This window comes from Sus scrofa, chromosome 15 (genome assembly GCF_054392235.1).
Source record: "Sus scrofa isolate SSC_HxYL_T2T_F1_AM1 chromosome 15, Sscrofa_HxYL_maternal_Yorkshire_Landrace_v2.0, whole genome shotgun sequence".
Taxonomy (NCBI): Eukaryota; Metazoa; Chordata; class Mammalia; order Artiodactyla; family Suidae; genus Sus; species Sus scrofa.
Window position 1 is genome coordinate 60,805,354 of NC_139397.1, and position 24,940 is coordinate 60,830,293.

Genomic DNA, 24,940 nt, shown 5'->3' on the forward strand with positions numbered 1-24,940 from the left:
GTAATTTATCATAAGGAAATTGGCATTAAAATGAGAATCTCTTCACACATAATATATGTCTATTTTTGTGACATCTTATACTCTATGTGATCATCAGTTACTCTTAGGGTACAGTGGGGTGTTGAATATAATATTTCTGGGATGGGTATGATAGATGGATGCTTAATAAGAAGTATTAATACTGAATAATTCTGATGTTCATATTTATTCTTGCTACGGCTTTAGTCAGAGCTGGGTGTGAAACCTGGCTTGGACAAACTAGCTGAGCTGAGCAAATTAATTTTCAAAAGCACAGTTTCTTTCTTCTAAAATGGGTTTAAAATAGAACATATCTCATTGGGTTGTTCTCGGAATTAAGTGATATAATACAGGAAAAGTGCTTCGCCTAGTGTTTGGCTCATAGTGAGGTCTCAATAAAGGTTACCTATAAGTGGAATTATTAGTCATCATATGAATAAAAGTGGCACAATAAAACTATGTTTATAAATTTTTATTTTTGTGTGAATAGTTTCCATAAAAATATTTTGGTGAGGAAATTAAAATTAGTGTGTGGAAATGAGTCACAGGTAGACACTTATTAACCAGTGCCTTACTTATGATTTATGAATAACCTCTGTTTTCAAAAAGACACTTTTGCGTATCCAGGGGGAAATTTTAAATCACTAATAGGCCTAATATTTCAAATCTGAGGAGACTGAAAGTTAACTGCACAGTCTCTGACCTGCTGTGCCAAAGGGAGTAGAGGCCACTTATTTGTATTTGTTTTCTATGCATTTGTTGATCCAAGAGTAGAGATGGTACTCAGTATACTTCAGGTCTGACTTAGGTGGCTATCTTACTATGAACCCAGATTGTGAAGGTGTTTACTACAGTCTTGATAGAGGAGGTCAACTGTAGCACCCATATTGACTAGTAAGTATACATATAAGACTACTAGTAGATTATATATACATATTTTGTCTTGGTAAGGTAGGCAGCAATTCTTCTGCTGAATGCCATGTGGGCTTATTGTTATCCTAGGCTGAAGAGAGGACACTTTGGGGAAAATGCCTTACTTTTCTGTTGAAGACCGATCTCTTGGTCGCAGAGGTGGGACTGGAGGAGGAACATGTGGGGGAGGGACAGGTGAGGAAGCATCCTTAAAGGCGTCGGTGCCATTGTCAGAGTGGCTTTTGGAGAGGGGTCTGTAGGTCTGGGTCTTGGCAGCAGGATGTGACTGAGCACTGTAGGGTGAGTTGTACAGGCCTATTGGGAAACACAACACAGCAAAACAAAAACAGAAGAGAAGCAAGTGACACTTAAAAAGTGCATTACATTATGTGTATCCCACAAAATAGCCAATGACTTTACTAAGATTATTATAATCAAGATTATTCTTTACCAAGAATATAATATATTCATAATGCATGCATTGGAATGGTATGCTCTTCATTTATTAATATTATTAATTCACTAATCATTATTGATATATTAATGCATTAATGTATACACAGGCATTGGTTACAGTAAATCTTCATCAATGATTATGGGATTAGTAATAATTCAGACTGGTACTAGAAATAAGCTCACAGGCACTCAGCAAATTTTCTCCTGGATAATGTAAATAACATAGTTAAGATTTCAGAAGATTAAAAATTCTTAATAGAACTGTTTCCAAGTATCTTCTATTACTTTAAAAGCTCTGGTATGCCTATGATAATTGACATATTAATTGTAATCAAACAAAATGTTGAGCAAGTTATACGTGTGCTGTGCAGGGCATAAAGTAACATAAACCTGCAATAAGCCTATAGCGCATCTGGGGAAAAGAGACAAATAGAATCATGATAGAAAATAATTGGTAACATATGACAAAGGCCACATGAGGAAAATATATATTAGGAGTTAAAGATTTTAGAAGATGGTGGATTGTCAATCCATATTTGTCTTTTTAGGGCCACAACCCCGGCATATGGAGGTTCCCAGACTAGAGGTCAGATCCGAGCTCTAGCTGCTGGCCTACCAGATGCGAGTCACGTCTGCAGCCTACATCACAGCTCACAGCAATGCTGGATCCTCAACCCACTGAGTGAGGCCAGGGATCAAATCTGCGTCCTCATGCATGCTAGTCAGATTTATTTTCACTGAGCCATTATGGGAACTCCGAGATATTATAAAATTGATGCCACTAGAGTGAGCCCTGAAGGATTGGTCTGGGTGGGTAGGGGAGGAAGGTAGCTGAGGTGACAAAGGAAAAAAAAGAGGCAGAAGATGCAAGGCACAGAACAGCGCAATGATGTAAAGTTAGTAGAAAAGGAGGAGACTGGTTATAGTTGCTGTGTCTACTGATTACATGGTAAAGATCTCTGCAAGTTGACATGTAACTGCTGTTCGACTAGTTACTAATGGATACAAACTTCAATATTAAAAATAATTACAAAAATTCTGAATTTCCTGTAACCTTGAGCTTTTGAGCTAAGTCTGCTTTCACTCATCCTGAACGGAAGGTCAGTGCAAATCAGCTCTGAGAGACAATGTCTGCACTTTTCTTTTGCCTCAGTTCTACAGTCAGATTTCCACTTTAGAGCTTGTTAAACACCAAACAACAGACATAAAATGGGGTTGCTCATGCTAAGCCCCATGTCACCAAACCGAGACTTAACTTCGTTACATTTTAGGCTCTCCCAGAAATGGAAACTGAAACCAGTCCACCAGCATCACCTGGTCAGCACGCCTTAGACACTCTGCCTGCTGGACCTCTGCCCTCCCCTCAAGGAAAGCCACCTTGCAGTAACCTGCCCCCTCTTTTGCTTAGTCTTACTTCCTTGTCTCCACTCCCTTCGGCCTATTTAAAGTCTTCTGTTTTGTACAGCTCCTCAGAGCTCCTTTCTGTCAGCTAGACTGGCTGCTGCCTGGTTCAGGAATCATCGAATAAAGCCAGTAAGATCTTTAAAATGGTCTCAGTCAAATTCCGTATTTTAACAAGTGAACACAGGAGGGGTGTTAGGAGTAGCTGTGACCAGGAATAGAAGCTGAGGGAATCCATAGCGGTAGCAGGCCTCCTACCAAGGCCTGAAAACCAGATTCTTGCAACCTGCTAAGCCTGTTTTGCTTGTTTTTTTCTATTTGTCCCTGGACACTAGTAGCAGAATCCTAACCAGTTGAGCGGCCTGTTCAGGCCACACAGAGGGGACAACCTTATCCAGTTCTGGGGCCAGGCTGGTGAGGGGACCCTGATGGGAGGTTGCAGCTGCTGAAGGGGACATGGGCCTCAAAGACTGTGCTGAAGAAGGGAATAACAGACTGTGCCCAACAGTCCCGAGCCTGGGGCTGGGAAGTGACAGGAGGCCCTGTGTGGGATCCCTTGATGTGACATTTAGGAGAGAGTGACGATGGGCAACATTTTTCAGGGGTCCCTCATGCCAGCCTGCAACCACTCTGCAAGCTACAACTCACTCAAATACAAGTGGAAATGCCTAGAAATGAAGTCATTCCATTATGACCACTGGCAAATCTGAGTCAGAAAAGCAGCCCAGCAAAGTGGGATTTTTAAAATCCTTCAATGAATGGTTGCATTTGAGCAAAAGTACGGACAGGGTCACAAAATACCGCTTGACTTGTTTTTTGTGAAGCGTATCTGAAAGATGTTATGTAATTGTAATCATTCTCTCTACCGATAAAAGGAGATCTTTATCTTATTTTGCACCCCCTGTTGCAGTCTGTTCTTTCCTGCTGTCCTTCACACTTTGGGCTAAACATTCCTGAAGAAAAAATTAACAGTGTGGAGTGAGAGAGATTAAAGAGTATTAGTTCTCATTTCAGGAGGAAAGATCAAAATTTTGTTATGCATGCTCTGAGAAAAAGATAAAAAGCATCTTCGTAATTGTAGAAACTGAAATTTCCACACTCACACGGAATGGTAAAATAAGTGAGAAATTCTTCCAAGCATGTCAGGGCACAGCATATTCATGGCAAGCAAGGAACCCCAGCCTACCTGCATTATATGTATAAGGAGTATTATACATGTCTGTGTCATCATCTAGAAAATGAAACATAAATATTATGGTAATACAGATTCAGTCACCACATCCTAATAAGATAGCAGAACTTCAGAGAAACAGCAGACTTGTTAGAAAACCAACATATTTTGCTGGGTTCATAATACCGGTTTAAAATTTCCAAATATTGTGGTTTTTTGGCTGGGCCTTGGCAAATTGACTTCTCTGGATTGTTCTGCTGTCCACTTCATAGCATACAGACATCAGTCTCTTTCCCTCCTTTCTGCCTGTTCTGGATCATGGATTTCCTTTAGTAAGTGCTTTAAGATCTCTTGTAAACTCAGTGAGACCCAGCTATGCATATTCTCTTGATAAGGGGCAAATACATGTGAACAGAGAAATAATGCATCTGTTTAAGCAGACAATACACTGCATCCATTTATTCCATGCATAGGGAAGGATGATGGGATAAGGCCAGGGCCCCTGGCACTCCTTCAAGGGTCACCTTCTAAGAGGCTTCCTGGTAGCTCAGGGGTGAGGAAGGCATGCAGGTGTCTGGAAGTCAAGGGGTGATCTAAGAATAAGGAGGAATGTTGAAAAGAATGCAGGGCTGTGAGATTTTCTGGGGTCTTGACATTTTGTGTGAACTCAAACTACACAAGAGAGTATATACATCCTTCTACCCACGAGGACCTGATCAGAAAACATAAATACCTGGCTTGTGCACCATGTGGATTTGCTTAAACATGGTCTTGTACCAGTCCTTCGGTCTGTCAACTGTCTGTAAAAGACAATGTACAACAGTTACAAAACTCGTTCTAATTGCAATGTATACATGTAAGGATAACCTGACCCCCTTGCTGTACAGTGGGAAAATTAAAAAAAAAAAACAAAAAAACCAAAAAAAACAACAAAAAAAAAACTCGTTCTAAAAAAACACTGTTTCCTTGATGGTTTCTTTTTCTATATTATTTATTTATTTATTTATTTATTTTGCTTTTTAGGGCTGCACTTGAGGCGTATGGAGGTTCCCAGGCTAGGGGGCAAACAGGAGCTACAGCTGCCAGCCTATGCCAGAGCCACAGCAATACCAGATCTGAGCTGCATCTGTGACCTACACCACAGCTCACGGCAACGCTGGATCCTTAACCTACTGAGCAAGGCCAGGGATCAAACCCACAACCTCATGGCTCCTAGTCAGATCCATTTCCACTGCACCATGATAGGAACTCCTATTTTATCTTTTTAATAGCAGATTTCTCTTCTGTGATAAAATTGTCTGACTCTTTACTATTTCATGATGACAGTATCAATAATTTATCCAGGTATGCATGCAGTTTGTAATCATATTACTTCTTGTTTGAGTTTAGGCTGAGTGGAACATTATATGCTATGGTTTGATTTTTTCCAGGTCACAGCTGTGCCCAATCTTAGACCATTGATATTTGAACACGCTTACTTATATAAAATTAACTGAATAAAAGTTATAGCCTTGTAATTGTTTGCTTCTCTCCTTTTGGTGATAATTACCATTCTTCTTAAAAACTTGTTAGCAAGTTTACGGCTCAAGACATTATTTTAAAAATTAACCAGGAAATATTTTGGATGCAAACTGTATTCTGACCATCGGCTTAGAATTAGAGAAATAAAGATTGGATAAAATTTACTAGTCTAAGTTACTAAAATCCTGAATATAGTAAACAATCTTGGGTCCTAGAGAAGTCCAAAAACATAGATATTGTTTCAAAATTTCTTTAACATGATAATAAAATGTTGGCAACATTTGAATGCTAAGTCATAAATTCCTTAAGTGCAGAAGCTTCTATCCACCTGCTTTTGACATAATATAAACAGTTGGCTGTAGTGGAAAACTGAGATTAATGTCAGATCAATCTAGATTCAAATCTTGGGTCCTTTAATTTTGGATTTTAGTACTTCCAAGCAATATGAATTTGGGCAAGTAAGGTAACCTTTTAGAACCTCAGTTTTCTCTTTTCTAAGATGAAACATTTGCACCCACATCATAAAATTGTAATGGAAATTGAAAGAGTGTATACAAAAAGACCTAGAACATGCCTTGAATATAAGAAATGCTCAATAAATAACAATAGGGAACCTTGAATATTCATAGACTAAAATAATGAATGAATCCAAGTTATCAGATGGAAGTCTACCTAATCATATACCTGTAAAGGTGGACATATACCTTTGCAATAATAATTAAAGATTGCTTGGCAAGATCTTCATCTCAACTCTTGCAGAGCTATTCTGGTAAAAAGCTCAACCATTCTGTACATAGTAACTAAATATACCAGATTTTTTGAGATGGTTCTCTTCATATAAAATATCCTGTTAGAATGGCCACAAAAATATTCTTGTATTTGTTAGACTGAGCTTTGGTGTAGATTTTATACCCTGATTTTCCTCTCCAATATGGTCATTGAACTTTTCATCTGGAAATTGAGGGTTTTGTGCTGTATCTAAATTTATTTTGATCTCTAAGAATATATAATTCTGGTAATCACCACAAATGTGGAGGAACATCAAGGGCTACTGGAACTTTTTGGGAATCACCTCTTCATTTATTCCAGATCTTGCTACAATGGAAATTTTGAGCAGGTCATTGGCTGACTTTACAAGAAAGTGGTACGAGCTGGGGGGAGGGGTGGTGATAACCAGAGTCTAGCTATTATTTGCTGGTTTAAACAAAGTTGCTGAACATGTATCTTTAAGGGGCATTTATTTTCATAAAAGATGGATTTCTCTTTCATTAAGCTTTGGTTCCTTTGCAGTCTTTAGCAATAAAAAATAAGACATAACTTCGTGTAAAAATGTTTCCCAGCCATATCTGGACACAACCAGTGGCCACGAAGAAGCTGAATAAGTGAGTTATATCGCTGTATATGGCAGTGTATCCTGACAGACAGGATTTTTTCTTCACTTGCTGGAGGGCACATATCAGGCGGCGGGATCTCAGTTGTGCCATCTGCCAGCTTTATATGGCAAGCACAGAGATGCCAGGAAATGCCCAAGCTGGTTGGCAAAGAGGAATATGAAACTGGTAAAGCAGAATACTAAAACTCTTCCCTTTCTAAAAGAAATCTTCTAAGCATTTAAAGTTCCTTTTATAAATGCCATCAGTTGGTTAGAGTGTGGTGCTTATAAATGCCATCATGTAGGTTGTTATGCCAAATATTGAGATTAGGTAAACAGAAGTCTACTCAAATTTGAGGAAGTTTCGTATGTGTTCCTCAAAATGATTTTGCATGACAGTAACCCTAGTAAATCACTATTCAGTTTTCTATAACCTTGGCTGAATCAACCTGAAATCTTACATTCCTGTAGTTTACAAAACATCAGAACTCTACATTGACTTATCATGCAGAGATTTCCAAAAAAGGAAAAGACATATTTTCTACACACGGTAAACGGTATATATTCTATTCTATTTTTGCCTCCTTTCAGCTTCAAAAAGGCTCAAATGTTGTTATAGTTGAAGTAGAAGAAAAGAGTCTTATATTTCACTTAACTAGCTGGCCTTAATTACACAATCTCATGGGATCTGAACCCTAGTGGGTTTTGTTGTTGTTGTTGTTAAGGATGGCAGTAAAAGGCTAACATTGAGGTCCCAGGTCACATAGGAGAGGGCAGTCTGGGGAGCTGCTTCCCTTCATTCAAATGGCTCAAAGTTGCATTTGTTTAACTCTTGGCTTTCTAGAGTTTCTCGGTTACTTTACAAAGTCCTGTTTCCTTGGTCTGTGCTGGTTGTCTGAAATGAGACTAGAGATGATACATTGAGAAGTACGGCCTTTGGTATGTACACAGCCCACAGCCCACGTGAAGCAATGTAAGTCTGATAATCATTACTCTCTATGCGGATGAGAAAGAAAAACAACCTTGGAGATTCTTGGCCTGCTGTGGCTCAGAGATGGCCTGACTCCACATTTATAAACACAGCTATACTTGGGGATGTTCTCTGCATGGCTGAAAAATAGGAAACGTGAATAAGAGTCTTCAGACCTGTATCTCCTCTGTAACCTTTTAAAAGTCTAAATGAGAGCATAGCTGTCCAGAAAAATGCTGGTTCCTTACAAGGAACTTCTGGGTTGCTTATATTTTATTTTCTACTTTATAGAAAGGAAACTTGCATTTAATGTCTAATATATGTGTTTGATTATGCATATCTAAACATGCTTTTGATTTGGCAGTAAACAATATGAAAGTTGTAATAGTTCTTGATTTTCACTAAACATCTCAGTGTTTTCCTTTTAAAACATAAGCAAGTGTTTTCTTGTTATTTAAGAAAATTATGTCTATGGATAAAAATAGTTCCAGCTCTGCAGGTCTATTGGGGGGATCACTTATTGACTTAAAAATATACCTAGAGGTTCAGATAAAATCCTTTCAGACCAAATCTATTATTACATAGAATCAGGGATCTCTTAATTTGTGTATCTATTATGCTTCGAGGGTCAATTAAATGAAACCAGTGACACCATACCTGTCTGACACTGTATTCTTACATTATTAGGTTAACTTTAATTCAAATTAAACCATTTTAAGTCAGAAATCTCTAAAGAGAAACAAACAACAAAAATCCACCACCAGAAACACGTAGTCACCATAAAATTAAGAGTGTTAGTCACAATCCCTGAACTTTTCCTGTCACTTAAATATGACAATCATCAGTTCCAATATAGTTTTCAGGACCTCATAATTAGTCAAGATTCAACATCCCCAGAATCTAATGTGTCTAAAGCCCCAGCACCCGCTCTACGGATTTACTTTCTGGCCTCTAGTTCTAACACAAATGCTTGGAATAATGAATGTTTACCTCTTCTCTCTGAACACGGGATCCTCATCTAATAAATGCAAATTCAAAGAGAGGAAAAAAGCTCCACTCTTTGCCTTTCATTCTTTTTGAGCGATTCCAGTCTTCCCCCTGATCTCTTTTTCTTGTCGCTTGCCCATTCTTTTCCTCTATCCACTCTTCTCTTTCTCCCCCAGGTTTGCATTCCAGGCCAGCAGCTCTGGCGACAGCCCAGTCAGGTATGTGGGTGCTGGAGACCCAGTGTTAGCAGTCCGCGCTCCCTTCCCTCTCCGCCCCCCAGGTTCACCTGCAGAGGTGTGGCGGCTCTCATCCTGGCGCCCCCGTTGTCGTTCCCGCCGCCAGCACAAACCTCCGCTCCAAGTGGACTGATCAGCCAGCAGCTGCCTGCCCAAGCCCGGCCTCTGCTGCTGCTGAACTTTGCCAGAAGGGGCTGCCCTGACACACTGAGCAATGCTCTGGCAGAGTTTAAAGACTTAAAAAAAAAAAAAAAAAAAAAAAAAAAAAATCCAAACACTTTCACTTATCGCCCCGGACAGCTCTCAGCAGGAGGAGCTGACGAGGGGACACTAAAATGTGGTGTGTGTTTTCTTCAGACTGTTTCTCCTTTCCACGACATGAACTCCCTTCCCTCCAATCATCTCCCTTCCCAACTCCCAGTTCACAGCTCCCAGTCTCCTGGTGTTACCACACATCCATTTCAAGAAACAAATCACTGGGTTATTTGCAATGCGCGTGGGAATTCAGTGCAGCCAAAGAATCCACATTTTCTCCTTCCTTCGCTTCTCTCTCCCCATCGCCTTAACACTCCTTGGTGAAAGGTAAAGCCAAACATAGCATACTTTTATCGTTTCACAGAATCACAATTTTCGTGATTTTTAATTTAAATGGAAAAACAGATGGGGTCTTTCTCTTCAATCGACAGTTCCCTTTCTCTGCCACACACAGCATAATATTCATGAGCGCTCAGATGGCACAGAGGGCAATCCTCATTATATAAGACCGTAGGAATGCACAAAGCCATTGACAATCCAGCCTTTGTGGAGTCTGTGCACAGCCCCGGAGCGACGCGCGCTGGCATTTCCTACCGTTCTAATTGCTGTGGGGATTCCGGATTCATCCACGGGCCCGATCCCCGGGTAGTGTGGCGCTTTGATGACCGTCACTCGCTTCTCCTCCTCTGAGGATCTGTACAGTGGTATCGAGCTTCCCATGGTGCCGTCCAGAGACTGTGCGTGCTGGGGATATGTGTCTGTGGAATCTATGGCGAAAATTTGGTGAAATGTATTTATGCACAACGAATCAAATGAATGGAACCTGTTGTATATTTGTGTCTACTGTGACATAATTATATGTATTATGTAATTGTATGTAGTTATATATAAGCATATAATGCTATGCTTATAAATAAATATAGAGCATATTTCCACCACTATTTGATCTCATTTACCTTAAATTTGAGCCACTCATTGTTAACATGTAGGTGTATACTGAACAGATCTATAGCAACAAGATCCTCATCATTCAATGATAAAAAGACAAAGGACAAAAAAAAAAAAAAAAGTGAAGTAAGTCAGAAAAAGACAAATACTGTATGATATCACTTATATCTGGAATCTAATATAAGGCACAAATGAACCTTTCCACAGAGAAGAAAATCATGGACTTGGAGAACACTTGTGGTTGCCAAGGGGGAGGGGGAGGGAGTGGGGTGGTTGGGGAGTTTGGAGTTAATAGATACAAACTATTGCCTTTGGAATGGATTAGCAATGAGATCCTGCTGTGTAGCCCTGTGAACTATGTCCAGTCACTTATGATGGAGCATGATAATGTGAGAAAATAGAATGTGTACATGTATGTGTAACTGGATCACCATGCTGTACAGTAGGGAAGAAAATTGTATTGGGGAAATAACTATTAAAAAAATAATAATTACCAAAAAAAAAAAAAGAAATCCAAATGTATAGTTGGATGTGAAGATTATGGGCAAAAAAATGATCATAAATTATTAGTATTAATTTTGGGGGAGGCTGTACCTGCTACATATGGAAGTTCCTGGTCTAGGGATCAAATCTGAGCTGCAGCTGCCAGCCTGTGCCATAGCTGTGGTAGCACGGGATCCCTAACCCACTGCACTGGGCCAGGGATAGAACCCATGCTGCCACAGAGACAACGATGGATCCTTAACCCACTGTGCCACAGTGAGGACTCCTGTTAGTATTAATTTTTATTTAAGACTCCATGGTGGCCAAAATGGCTTTGCTTTTACTTTAAAGTAGCAAGAACCATGACTTCTCATCCCCTGAATATAAAAATTGCCCTAAGCATACATTTTTGATGAGATTTATCATGCTCTTATTTTCAAACCATCTTTGTTAACTTTCAGTGTATTTTCATAAGAAATAGAGAGGACATGTATACACTCTATATTCCACTTACTCATAGTTTATAAGTATTTATGAAGATCAATGTTATTATTTATTTGGTACAATTGATAATATGACTTGCTGTTTTTCTGTAGTAAGTTTCAAAATTTTGCTGATCAAGAATGACTTTTAGCCATGATTTGTCAGATCTGTCACTCTGGATATGGAAAAGTCCTTATGTCAGAGTAGCTGTCATTGATTGCATGTAGATATAGATATAAATGTAGATATAGATAGATAGATCTAAAAAAAGACCATGTTTTTATAACAAGTTTATGCAAAACTTCATAAGTAAGATTTTAAAGAATTTAACTCATCATTATAAGCAGAGATAACCCCCTGTACATTCAAAGCCATTATAACATTTATAACTGCTATTACTATGGTTATGTTTTAGTTTACAACAGAAAAGCACTTTCGGACGATTTCTGATGAAGAATGAATAAGGCTAGGAATAAAACTGCTTCATGTGTCATTGTATGTAAAAGTAATATCTTTTCCAAGCAACTCCAAATTAAAATGCAAAGTGATGTTTGACTCTGATTTTCCATTTAACTATAGAATGGATTTGTGAATGCACAACCATGATGCTATCATGTCTATCGAATATTTTTTGAGCACCCAGTATGTGCAGAGTCCCAGCCTAAATGGTGTTAACTCTGTCTTCATATATGGTTCATAAAATTCTCTGAACTTATAGTTTATATAATACAGGTTAGCCTTTTATTATGTTCTTCTATGATCCACTCACTCTCATTCTTGCAGTCTTTTGTCCTCAGCTTTATATTTCCTCTAGGGTAGAATAGATTTGTATATCATTCTCAGGATCTATCTCAGCATTGGCCAACTGGAATTTGTTCAATATTTAAACACAGAATTATTTTCCCTTGTAGTATAGTTTGTATGTAAAATCTACCAATTGATATGTCCTAATATAAAACCTGTCCACATTCAGGTATTTATATATTTTGTTTGTTGGGGTGGTAGGGACAAAATTATGTTCATTAAGACAAAGAAGACAGAGAGTCCAACTTTTGACAATAATTTTTGGGGAAAATATTATGGCTAGAATAATTTATAGAGTTTTATTATAGATGTGTAATTATGCATAGCTCCATAAAAAAATCTAGATATAATGGACCCTTATTATAGTACTACACTATGCACTGATTATATAGGGCAATATTTTAGCATCAAGACGTTCCACTTTCTTATGCTCTAAAAGGACATCATTATAAGAGTCACAGATATCTCAGGAGCAGCATTAGAGAAAGCACAAGTATATTTAGTCTTTTCTTTAGTGAGTCTCATGGTTGCATGTAAGTCTTAGGTTTTGTTGGCCACAGAAGGCGAGTCCTGTAGTCTATATGCTGCATATTCCTGGGTGAGCTAATAGCCTCGCTTTCTTTCAATACAGCGTTGGAGAGGAGAGGGTGCTGCTTGCTGTTCATGAGGAATGGGAGTTAAAAGGCTCGCGTTCCAGTTTCTTTCCGTCTGCTGGTTGGTCGTGGCTAGAGGATCAGTCTCCTGCTTTTCTGAGAGGTAGGCTGCAGTTTCATGGTCCCCGTTTCCTTCCTGCTTCCTGCTGCCCTGGAAGCCTTCTAGTTGCTCAATATCATGGAACTTTTTTCAGCTTGAATTCACAAGATGGTTCTGTTTGGTCTGTTTTTCAATGTTTGGTTTTTTTTTTTTTCTCACACTTTTAAAAACTAAGAAATATTTATTATGATTTTTAAAAATCATTCTTATGTATTCTGCTGAGTAAAAATGTTTCTAGCATCATATAGTATAGCTTCTTTTCCAGGAGGCTTTCAATAGTTCATAAACCCCATGAAATTATGTGTTTAAAATTTTATATGAATGGTCTAATGTTCTTTTTTTTTTTCTGGAGGAGAGAGCTATCTTTCATTTAATTCTTAATTTCCAAGGGATTAAGAACGACCTTTCTATAAAATTCTGGAATCATCACTTAAAGGAACTTGCATCCCTGACTGATGGTCTTCTGGTCTTGGTTTGAATAGTTTTTTACTACTTTGTGAGGCAGCCTATCCCCTTGTCTTAATGGTTAAGCAGTTCTTCTTTATGTATATCAAAAGAATTTTCTACAGTGAAAGTTTTCCATAAAAAAAGGGCTGTCTCGAACATGGATGGCATTTGCCACCCATGGAAATGCACTCCTCGAGTGTTCTGGTGATATGAACTCTTCTCTCCCTAACTGGCCATCTTTTTCTTTCTTCCCCATCACCCCAAATATCCAATAGCCTTCTCCAGACTCAGTCATCATCTTGGAATAGCTGGGTGCCTATTTTCTCCAGTGTTAATTCCTCTGCCTTTAATTCCTATCCTAGAATAGGTTATTAAATAGTGGAGTGTTGAATGTTTCTGCTTCCTTTTCCCAAATTACTCTGATGCTTTACATTTTTCTCATGTGGTTTAAACCTGCTATATTGAAATTGTCATGAAAATAAATCATGGCTATCAGATGACTTACCAAGTGACCGGCCATGCTGCATGATAATGCTTGAATTGAATGAGCCAGGTAGCGAGTAAGCAGAAGGGGAGAACGGCCTTTGATAGTAACTCATTGGACTCACAGTGCCTCCGGAGTTTCCATTCACTGTTATCTGGCTCTGGGAAAAGTGCAAAGACATCCTGTTAAAGCACACAGTCCACTATGAATTCCTTTAGATGACAATAAAGGCTTCTAATCACATGACAGTAATCAGTTGTCAAGTATTTACTTTGAAAACTGATGTCAAGAAGGGCATGGGGCATTTTTTTTTTTTTTCAGTATCTTCTCTATCTTCCTTTACTTCTGAAAATCACTCTCTGTATGTCAAAGGGCACAGGGGGTGATTGGAGAGTAGAAGAGCTGACCAGTGGGCATGCCATTCTGCCAACAGTGATGTCCGAAGAGATCAGTAGGAATCAGTATAAAATAAATGTGGAGGATGAATCTGTGTCTATGTCCTGACTTAAGTAGTTAGAACACTGTCACAGTGCTCTGTGTGTGTGGTTTGAAATGAACATTCTTTAACAGAAGGAAAGGGACTGGTTCCCAGACTTGGTCAGGGATGTAAATCCTCTAGTGAATCAGTGTTCCTGGGGCAAGGTGACTAACATAAGGTGGACAGTTGTTTGGATTTATATATCATGAGGCAATCTATTCTGGAAGAATCAACAACCTGGCAGAGCATCAGAAAGACATTTTAAACCTCTGGCTTCTTCCAAGTCTCATCTCATTTTGCTCTTTATAGGTCTCTTTTTGGTTTCTTAATAATTTATTGTTTTGATTGCTTTATATTTGAGTGTTTTCATATCCCCAGTGGTATCTCAAGATTCTTGTTAGAGATGGTCATATATCTGCTTTCTAAATATATATATATTTTCTATAACATGCAAGCTGGTGCTAATAGCATAGTAAATATTCAATAGATACATATTCTAAATAAATTGAATCAGCTCAGTTCAGAGAGGTTGAGCTCACTGTTATTAAGCTGCCTGTCTGTCCACAACACAGCACAGAACCTTGTGGAGATTGCATAATGTGCAGAAAAAAGGTAAAATGTTAGTTAAAGCATTTAGTTAAAGTACCTTAAACAGAATACACACTACACACACACATGCATATAAGAAGCATCATTTGTGAACTTTATCTGCTTATTTTAAAACAAATTAAACTGCTGTTGTATAGGCCTGAAACATAGGTAGTCAATTAATTTCATACTTGAATGATTTTTCACTTTAAAGCAGCTATTTTCAAATGATGTAGAATTAATCTAATTTCATTACTTTATAGCTATACCACAACTATCCTAAGGTCAGTAAGCACTTCATTATAATGATTGTGCTTAATAATGAAGTCCTTCTCTGAGCTGTTATAGAAATCACTCTTATATTATAAATAACCCTGAAAAGCACTGGCCACTCTAATAAGTGGAATGCACAGATCTACCCAAATTTTTCAGAGCACTTATGTATCTTTGATGAATTATTCGAGAATATTTTTGCCTCCTTGCTCAAATCCAGTTTGGTTGATCTTTGTAAATATAATTTCAATACTATTGCTATAATATGTTATATAGTTAATGTTAAAGGCAGGAGAATTCTTCTTATTAAAAGCCATCATATTACTATGTAACATCACATTACTATGACTCCTATTTTGATGGTTTCAACAACATTGGTTACGGGTTAAAAAAAATGTTGCAAATAGAGTTAGTCTTTCATCATGTTAAATCAATTAGAATTTTACTAATGAAATACTAATATTAGAATTTTAGAAAATACTTTACTGTTATAGTGAAATAATTATTAGGAAAATCATCTCACAGAAAAGGTATGTGCAATTTTAAACTGTTACTTGAAAATAAGTTCAGTTACAGTTAGCTCCCCAAGACTATATGTATGCCTCTCAGGCTCCTAAGGAGTCTTAGAAACAGTAAATTAAATAGGTGAGTACATAATATATTATCACTGCTTTGTATTTTTGAGTAAAGGCATTCCATAAGGTTTTAGACGTAAAGAGCTATTGAAAGTATAATAGAACATGACGAGGCTTATGCCTGCTGGTACTAGTGGCAGGGAAGGTGTTAGCCATGGAAAATGAAGTTGCTTCTGTAGCTAGTCTCTGAATGGAACATTTCAATGAAAAGTTTTATACCCAGCCATGGAATGAATACTGAAGCCCACACAAAGTATTATTAAGTATTTAGCAAATATTCTAAGAAGTATCTTTTATGTTTTGTAATTGCAACGTCTTTAAAAACATATGCTTTTTTAAAATTCAAGTCTCCTATTATTTTTTAGGTATTTATTTTTTAATTTCTTAAAATACTTAATGAATTTTATTACATTTATAGGTGTACAACAATCAAAATATTTCTCCATGCATAAAATTCAGATTTATGACCTTAATACAACATACAAATTATGTAGTCCAGCTAAAGTTTTCTCTATGGTAGTGCATATTTAGGATTTCATTATTAAATCAATTTTAGAAAAGGAATTCCATTTATTTTGCCTGAAGTTATGCACCTTTTAAATTGAAGTTATTATCTAAACATTATATGCAATTGAAAATTGGCTCTATAAATTTTTGAAACCCTTTAACTCATTCATAAATCATTTACTAAGGACTGCTTGTCAAATAGACATACTTAAATGATATAAATGTGGTGGTAAATATGTATATATTGCACTAAATGGAAGAGAGATTATTGATATATAAAACAGTAAATATTCATAAATTTACTGGAATGTCTCAGGAAAATAATTCCAAAAATCATAGGACTAAATTTCTGCTATGTAAGTTAAGATTATTTACATCATTTAACTCTTATCAGATATATGGGTTCAAAAGATGTAGCAGTTAATGAAGGGGGGGGCAAGAAGAGTTAACTTCATTCAGTGAGTAATTATGAATGTGAAAAACAAGGAGATGTGAACTGTTCACATAGGGCACATTCAAATGAATCTCTGAAATAAACTATTATCTACCAGGATTTTATAATGGGTTAACATTTTAGATTTTCTCTATAATCTAATCATCATCATATTTTGTGTACCTACCTAAATTTCTGAGAAAACTTAATAAGGCAGATCACTGTATAACTCATGAGCTAGAGCAACACAATGTAAAACATAAGGGCCTCTAAAGTGAAGAAATATAATTGACCTTTTCAGCCCAAAACAGGCTTATGAGAATGACTGTAATGGATATCTCTAACAGGTTGTACAGAATTGGTTTAGGTGGAATCAACACCTGTGCAAATAAAAATGCTCAGCAGCAAAATCAGATGGCAGACAAGAAATTGATTCTTTGGGCCTTTGGAGATTTGTTTAAAAAATGATGGAGCAAAGGAAGGAAGAATAATTACATGCATGATACCAGGGATGGTTAAGGTGGTGCCATCTATCACCGCAGACTGCTGACCCAAAGTTGGGGAAGGTGTTTCAGAACGGTCAGTGGTGTCAGAGTCAGCTATCTGCAGCTCATCTGAGGTTGCTGAGGAGGACTCCCTGGAGGAGCAGGAGGAGTGCTCGCCCTGGGAGAAATCTGTAGTGAGAAAGCCTGTGGTGTTGCCATGGATAAGGGGAGGAGGAGCAAGGAGAATGACTTTATAAAAAACAACGTGAAAGGGTTGGAGGTCTTTGCAGGTGTGAAGGCCCCAAATCAGCAGGTGGTGGATGCTGGGCCAGAGCTACAGGCTGGTGAAAAAGTGGTTGAGTTAAAAGGTACCACAGAAAGAGGGCATGAAGAAGAGGCTTCTGGTGGGGTTTGTCTGTATGTCTGTGAAGCATTTACCTCCAGCACATTGGCAGTTAAGTTCTGGTTTCCAAGCTGAGTTTGAGGAAAAAACAGTGAGAAGAGATATAAATTATCCAACTAATAAAAACATCTTTTGCAATGTGGCAAAGAAGGCAAAGCATCAGTTTTATTTGCAAGCACTTGAAAGAAATACATTCAGAAGGATTAGGTGCCAACTGTACAGTAGAGGAAAAGCATGAAAACATGCAGAAATGGAATCCAGTAAGTGTTTTTTTGGAAATAAGATCAATTTTCACACAGTTTTAGTTTTGGGTGGAGCTTAAGGGTATTGGCATAATGGATTTTTTTTTTTTATCAGAAATTTTAGTTTTGGTACTTGTGAGAGCAAATTAGTATCAGGTTATCCATTGGTTGGAAGAATTAGTTTTCCCTCTGCCAGAAAAATCTTAGAGTGGATTTCTCCTTACTGCCTCTATCTTGGAAAATACCTCCCAAATATAAGCCAGTGTGCCTCATGTTTTTCTGACTTAGAGATCTAGAGACTGATCAAATTAAAGACAAGTAAGTGGAAAGGGAATTTTCTTTCCTTTCTGCTCATTGAATCTCTCTTGATTTCATTATAAAATACCAAAGGAACTGAACTTTAAAAATCCTAGCAGTGCGTATAGTGAAACCCTCGCGTGAAAATGAAAAGGAAAAACAAACAAACAAAAACAGCCACTGATAATGTTAGCGTATACCCTAGCTGGTTAGAACTATAGTTGGTTTTAAATCTTAGGTAAAGGAGAAAGAAACTGAAGGAGAAAGAAAAGGTTTAGTACCTCCAAGGGTATATAACCCAAGAGGCTAAACATGGCAGAGGGGTAGTCTATAAAAGGAAGAGAGTGGATGGCCCATTAAAGATGCTGTAACTATTTGTTCTAACCTTCATGATGTCTCGCCACACAGATGAAATATGACAATAAGCAGCAACCTCAATGTGAGTGAATGAAACTCAGAAGCCAATTTTTTTTTTTTTTCCTTACTCCTCATACCCCTATCTCTAGAATAGAGGGTTTTTTTTTTTTTTTTTTCAGTGTTTGGTGTGGTGCCAGTTGTCACATAGATAGCCAAACTATTATAGGATATTAATGTAAGGATGGGGATGTATTAAAGGGAACTGTATAAGCTTAGAAATCTTGCTTGGCAATCCTGAGAAACAAAAACCAAGCAGGAGGCATAACTCTCCCAGACTTCAAGAAATACTACAAAGCCACAGTCATCAAAACAGTGTGGTACTGGTATCAAAACAGACAGACAGACCAATGGAACAGAATAGAGAATCTGGAAATTAACCCTGACACCTATGGTCAATTAATCTTTGACAAGGGAGGCAAGAACATCAAATGGGAAAAGGAAAGTCTATTCAGCAAGCATTGCTGGGAAACCTGGACAGCTGTATGCAAAGCAATGAAACTAGAACACACCCTCACACCATGCACAAAAATAAACTCCAAATGGCTGAAAGACTTAAATATACGACAGGACACCATCAAACTCCTAGAAGAAAACATAGGCAAAACACTCTCTGACATCAACATCATGAATATTTTCTCAGGTCAGTCTCCCAAAGCAATCGAAACTAGAGCAAAAATAAACCCATGGGACCTCATCAAACTGAAAAGCTTTTGCACAGCAAAGGAAACCCAAAAGAAAACAAAAAGACAACTTACAGAATGGGAGAAAATAGTTTCAAATGATGCAACTGACAAGGGCTTAATCTCTAGAATATACAAGCAACTTATACAACTCAACAGCAAAAAAACCAATCAATCAATGGAAAAATGGGCAAAAGACCTGAATAGACATTTCTCCAAAGAAGATATACAGATGGCCAACAAACACATGAAAAAATGCTCAACATCGCTGATTATAAGAGAAATGCAAATCAAAACTACCATGAGATACCACCTCACACCAGTCAGAATGGCCATCATTAATAAATCCACAAATAACAAGTGCTGGAGGGGCTGTGGAGAAAAGGGAACCCTCCTGCACTGTTGGTGGGAATGTAAACTGGTACAGCCACTATGGAGAACAGTTTGGAGATACCTTAGAAATCTATACATAGAACTTCCATATGACCCTGCAATCCCACTCTTGGGCATCTATCCGGACAAAGCTCTACTTAAAAGAGACACATGCACCCGCATGTTCATTGCAGCACTATTCACAATAGCCAGGACATGGAAACAATCCAAATGTCCATCGACAGAGGATTGGATTCGGAAGAAGTGGTATATATACACGATGGAATACTACTCAGCCATTAAAAAGGATGACATCATGCCATTTGCAGCAACATGGATGGAACTAGAGAATCTCATACTGAGTGAAATGAGCCAGAAAGACAAAGACAAATACCATATGACATCACTTATAACTGGAATCTAATATCCAGCACAAATGAACATCTCCTCAGAAAAGAAAATCAATCATGGACTTGGAGAAGAGACTTGTGGTTGCCTGATGGGAGGGGGAGGGAGTGGGAGGGATCGGGAGCTTGGGCTTATCAGTCACAACGTAGAATAGATTTACAAGGAGATCCCGCTGAATAGCATTGAGAACTATGTCTAGATACTCATGTTGCAACAGAAGAAATGGTGGGGGGAAAAACTGTAATTGTAATGTATACATGTAAGGATAACCTGACCCCCTTGCTGTACAGTGGGAAAATAAAATAAAATTTAATAAAAAAAAAAAAAATAAAATAATATCAATTGCAAGGATAGTAAGTGAAGATACAAAATATTTGATGAAAAAAATCATAAGGCAAGACCCTCCATCTAGTATGCTATTAATGTAGTATTGCATGTGAGTGGTGGAATATGAATCTTTGTCCATATATGAAAGAAATAAAGGAGGCATGTTTTCTCAAGAAAAAAAAAAAAAAAAAAAAAAAAAATAGTGGTAATACTCTGGATTCATGTAAAAAATTACCAATTGTCATTTTTCTTGGAAATAGTGTCTCACAATTTGTAGTCTAAGAAGTTATACTCTCTAGGCAGCATTAATTAACTTATTATTAATAAATTATAAATAAGCAGAAAAAAAAAAAAAAAAAAAAAAAAAAAAAAAAAAAAAGAAATCTTGCTTGGTAAAGATTTAAATGGTTCTTGGCCAGCCTCATCTTCACAACTGTTGATGGCATGCATTATACTTAATTTCTCTCCTCTGACTTTTAATGGAAGAATTTCTAAAAATCCACTATATAAAAAGGTCTCTATTGGTCACAGTTACCTTAAAAATCTGAGAACTGATGATCCTTCTCTTAAAAAAAAATGCACAAATCCATGTATACATAAAATTTTGGCATCAGCTTTAAGGGTTTATGGATACTTGAAAGCACATCTTTAATCTAACACGTTAAGAAACTCCGACTCTGGATAAAAGGACAGATTTTCTTATTCTATTTTTATCTAATAAGATTTTGTTGTTGTTGTTTAAAGACACAAATTTTGAATGTGATACTTTGATACTACATATGGTTTTAAGATTTCTAGAATTAACTGACAGAAACTTTAAAGTTATCCATAACTTAATATGTTAGTTATCCATGAATTAAAATGTTTTAATAGGAAAATATCCTTTTAATTAGTAAATTTTAATCTATTTTCAGAGTTTTGTGGAAGTGAAATTGTAATATTATAAAACTATAAGAATTACAACCTAATAGGTTAGAATCTTGCTGCAAGTTGAATGGAATTCAGTATAGAGCAGTCTTGGGTTATATACTGTCAATGAAATTTCTCGTAACAATGCAGTTTCACTAAAGAGGTTTCCACATAACATGAATTTCTTTAGTTTTGCTTATGTTAATTTAACATTTTATTAAATAATATAAATCATTCAAAAGAATTTGAGTAATCTACTTAAAGGAAGTTTTTGTTTCTTTAAAATTGAAAGAAAAATTTAATGACAGTACTCCTCAGGGATTATCTTGCCCATATCCTTTGGACTTGAAACATGTCAAAAGCTAAAGCATATTCTCTCTAAAACCACCATTCTTATGGGGAATATGCTCAATTTGTATAGCTTTGTATCAGGAATGATCTTTATTCATTTGTTCTTCTAAAGAAAGTTGTCTACAGAAAACAGAGTTCTGTCTACAGAAAAGAGAAGGATCAGAGTTTCACTTTCTGAATTTCTCTTATCACTGGCTGATATGCTCAAACTTTTCATGTGTATGTGTGAGTCAGTCACAGAAGAAATGCCTCGTGTTGAGTCACACCACAGTTAAATGTCCATAGATAAAACTCAAAAGTTCAACAGTCTACTGGTCACCCACACAAAAGCTTTGAAATATCTTGGGGTTTTAAAGGTGTAAATTCCTTCTTAGACTAGTTGGGGCTGACCCTGATGTCCACGTTAATGAAATGCCCTCTTAGACACGGGAAAAGAGAGAACCACAATATACATGCTAACCTGATGAGAATGTGAGATGAGTGGGATAGAAAGTGTGAAAAAAAGGGAGGAAGTATTTTTCTCAATTTGGACTACTTTGAAGTAGGGAAAACTAATTTAAAACAAGTTCATTCTTTTCCCCCAACTGAATTGGTGGCAGATAGATGACTGCAGAAAATAATCATAGAGTTGTTTTGTGTCTCCATTTTTTCACAACCATGTAAGGTGAAGGTGTTTGAATATAAATCAAGAGTCGCCAACTTTTTGTGAGTTTAAGTCCCCCCTGCCTTTTTTGGTCTTTTTTGTATTTTTAGGGCTGCACCTGTGGCATATGGAAGTTCCCAGGCTAGGGATCAGATTGGAGCTGTAGCTGCCAGCCTACACCATGCCATAGCAATGCAGGATCCGAGCCACGTCTGCGACCTATACCACAGCTAATGGAAACGCCGGATCCTTAACCCACTGATCAAGGCCAGGGATCAAACCCGCAACCTCATGGTTCCTAGTTGGATTCGTTTCTGCTGCATCACGATGGGAACTCCCTACATCCCTTTTTACTTTTCCCCACTAGTTGAGCTATAAAGGAGGGAGGAGCTAGAAACACAAATTTGCTGTTGTCTGGTCTCTACAAAGGAAAGGGACAGCACTTAAACCTAAACATATTTAATATTCTATGAGAGAATGCCTAGTTATTCAGAATAGCATTGAGCCTCTTGGTCCCAAAGAATTCAGCCCATAATGCTAAGGAGATCCTGTGGCTGAAAGAGATCACTAAATAGATTGCATTCCATGAGGAATTTGGGAGCGAAGGGACTCAGAAAAGGTGAGCTCTAGCAGTAGGAAAAGTTGGAGTGGTTTGGATGTGGGCATTGCAAGCTTGAGTGCTGACCCCGAGCCAGGAGTATATCCAGAATATGCAAATCAGGCAAGTAGTTAGATAAGAGAGAATGATGGAAACTGGTATAAGGGAAAGGGCATATTTCCCCTAAAAGCAGCCAAAGTAAAAATAACTTAGTGGCAACCAAACAAAGCATATCTATAGTTATAAACCCCTAGGCCATCGATTTGTTTACTCAGTAGATGTAGAAACTGGACGTGCACAGAGAGCAGTTAGTTTTGGGCTTGGAGTAGAGCTGAGTACAGAGAAAGGGAGCCACAGCTACAGCAGTGCTAGAGCCTTAACCCACTGTGCTGGGCTGGGGATCGAACTCAGTCTGCTGCAGAGACAACATCGGCTCCTTAACCCACTGCACCATAGCAGGAACTCCTGAATCCTGGATTTTTAATGGAAGCAATAATACTCTGTATTCTATCATCACACACGACTGATATCCATTCATTGTCATCACACACGACTGATATCCATTCATTGTGTATGATCAATTATATTATTTCATAATAGAGGAGCCAAGTTTATCCTCCTGAAGCAAAGGGCACGGTTCTAAAAAATACCAGAGAAAATGTCTAGGGTGCAGAGGTTGTCTTTCAAAGCTTCTGGTTTAGACCTTCACTTATCTGACACTGAGAACAGTGTGACATTTTTAGCAACAGGATATGTGTTCACAGAGTGACAGAAGGATGACATACCTCATTTTGTGTCCTCTCTATTTGGGAGGTAAATTAAAACATATGCAGTTTTAAAACAATATGTTAAAGTATCAAATATGGAGAAAATGAAGATTCCTAATGGTAGGCTGCAGTTTTCCTCTTATACTAATGGCCATAATTTTAAACAACAAAAGTACACAAATGAAAATTCTGGAACACTAAAGTTTCCATTTCACCTTTCAGTGCAGGGCACTTTTGTTTCTTGGGACTGCTAATTTCTAGGGAGGATAATTCTTTGTAATAGAGCATATACTTGGCTGATTCGTGGTGTATAGCTGACAGCTCTTGGCACTTAATGTAACTTCTTGCAAGAATGTGGAATGTAAGTATTTAAAATGAAAAGGTCACCATTGTGAAAGACCATTACATGGAAAATGAGACTTAAAAATAATGTATATCACAATAGGCAAGATGTGAAAACATGTCTAGATACTGATAAATGGATGAATGGATAAAGAAAATGTGATATAGCTCTCTCTCTTTCTCTACCTATCCATCCATCCATCCATACACACATACAATAGAAGATTATTCTGCCTTAAAAAAGAGGAAATCCTATTATATGAGACAATAGGGATGAACTTTAAGGACATTATTCTAGGTGAAATAAGTCAGACACGGAGGGTAAATGTTGCATGATTCCACATATGTGAGAGATCTAAGATAGCTAAGCTTATGGAGGCAGAGAGTAGAATGGTGGTTGCCAGGAGCAGGGGAGATGGGAAATGGGAGTTGTTCTTCAATAGATCCAGTCCCATTTATGCAAGATGCTGAAGTGATTATGTTCCAGAGATCTGTGGTACAACATCGAGCCTACAGTAAACGATATTGTATTGTACACTTTAAAATGTGTTAAGTGGGAAGATCTCATGTTCAATATTCTTACACAATAAAAAAAAAAGTCAAATCTGCCGCAGTTTTATGCCACCTTTTGACAAAGCGTTATGCAAGACTACACACTGTCATTTTGGAACAAACTGCTGGCTGGAGGAAACAAGTTTTTATCTACCCAAAAAATGTATTGTGGAAAATAATATAATTCCTTTTCTGAGTCAAATGTGTAGTTTGGAAAAAGGATATTATTTAAAAATAACAGTGACTACTCCATATTGAGAGATTGTTATGTAGCAGACACTATGCATAGCTCCCTATGTGCCATGTCTTATTCAGACCTCACAGCAGCAGTCTGAGATGAAAGCTATTATTATCCCCATCTTATCCCCATAGATGAAGGGACTGAGGCTCAAGGAAGGGGAATAACTAGATGAAAGGTTTTACATTAATAATCCCTTAAAGAACTGACTGTCCAATTGCTTTGCTCCCAGTGTCTCTTAGGCTCACTTCAAGAAAGCGCGCCTCCCTCCAAGTCAGTGGTAGGTTAGCAGAT

The 24,940-nt window shown here is 37.5% G+C and overlaps 2 protein-coding genes across 64 annotated transcripts in view; one reads left to right on the forward strand and one right to left on the reverse strand.

The window, feature by feature from the left end:
- CFAP96 (cilia and flagella associated protein 96) overlaps window positions 1-24,940 on the forward strand; it is a 487,170-nt gene that overhangs the window by 174,888 nt on the left and 287,342 nt on the right. For all 6 annotated transcript variants that reach the window (XR_014828694.1, XR_014828696.1, XR_014828695.1 and 3 more), the window contains one exon: window positions 12,649-12,773. The gene's annotated coding sequence lies outside the window, so the exon portion shown is untranslated. The remainder of the gene's footprint in view (window positions 1-12,648; window positions 12,774-24,940) is intronic.
- Window positions 1-24,940, reverse strand: part of SORBS2 (sorbin and SH3 domain containing 2) — a 324,236-nt gene that overhangs the window by 59,778 nt on the left and 239,518 nt on the right. For 43 of the 58 annotated variants that reach the window (NM_001444777.1, NM_001444776.1, NM_001444789.1 and 40 more), the window contains 5 exon segments: window positions 1,056-1,245; window positions 3,974-4,018; window positions 4,692-4,758; window positions 9,894-10,066; window positions 13,723-13,861. In NM_001444777.1, coding sequence (NP_001431706.1) covers window positions 1,056-1,245; window positions 3,974-4,018; window positions 4,692-4,758; window positions 9,894-10,066; window positions 13,723-13,861 — 614 coding nt within the window. 58 annotated transcript variants of the gene reach the window in all.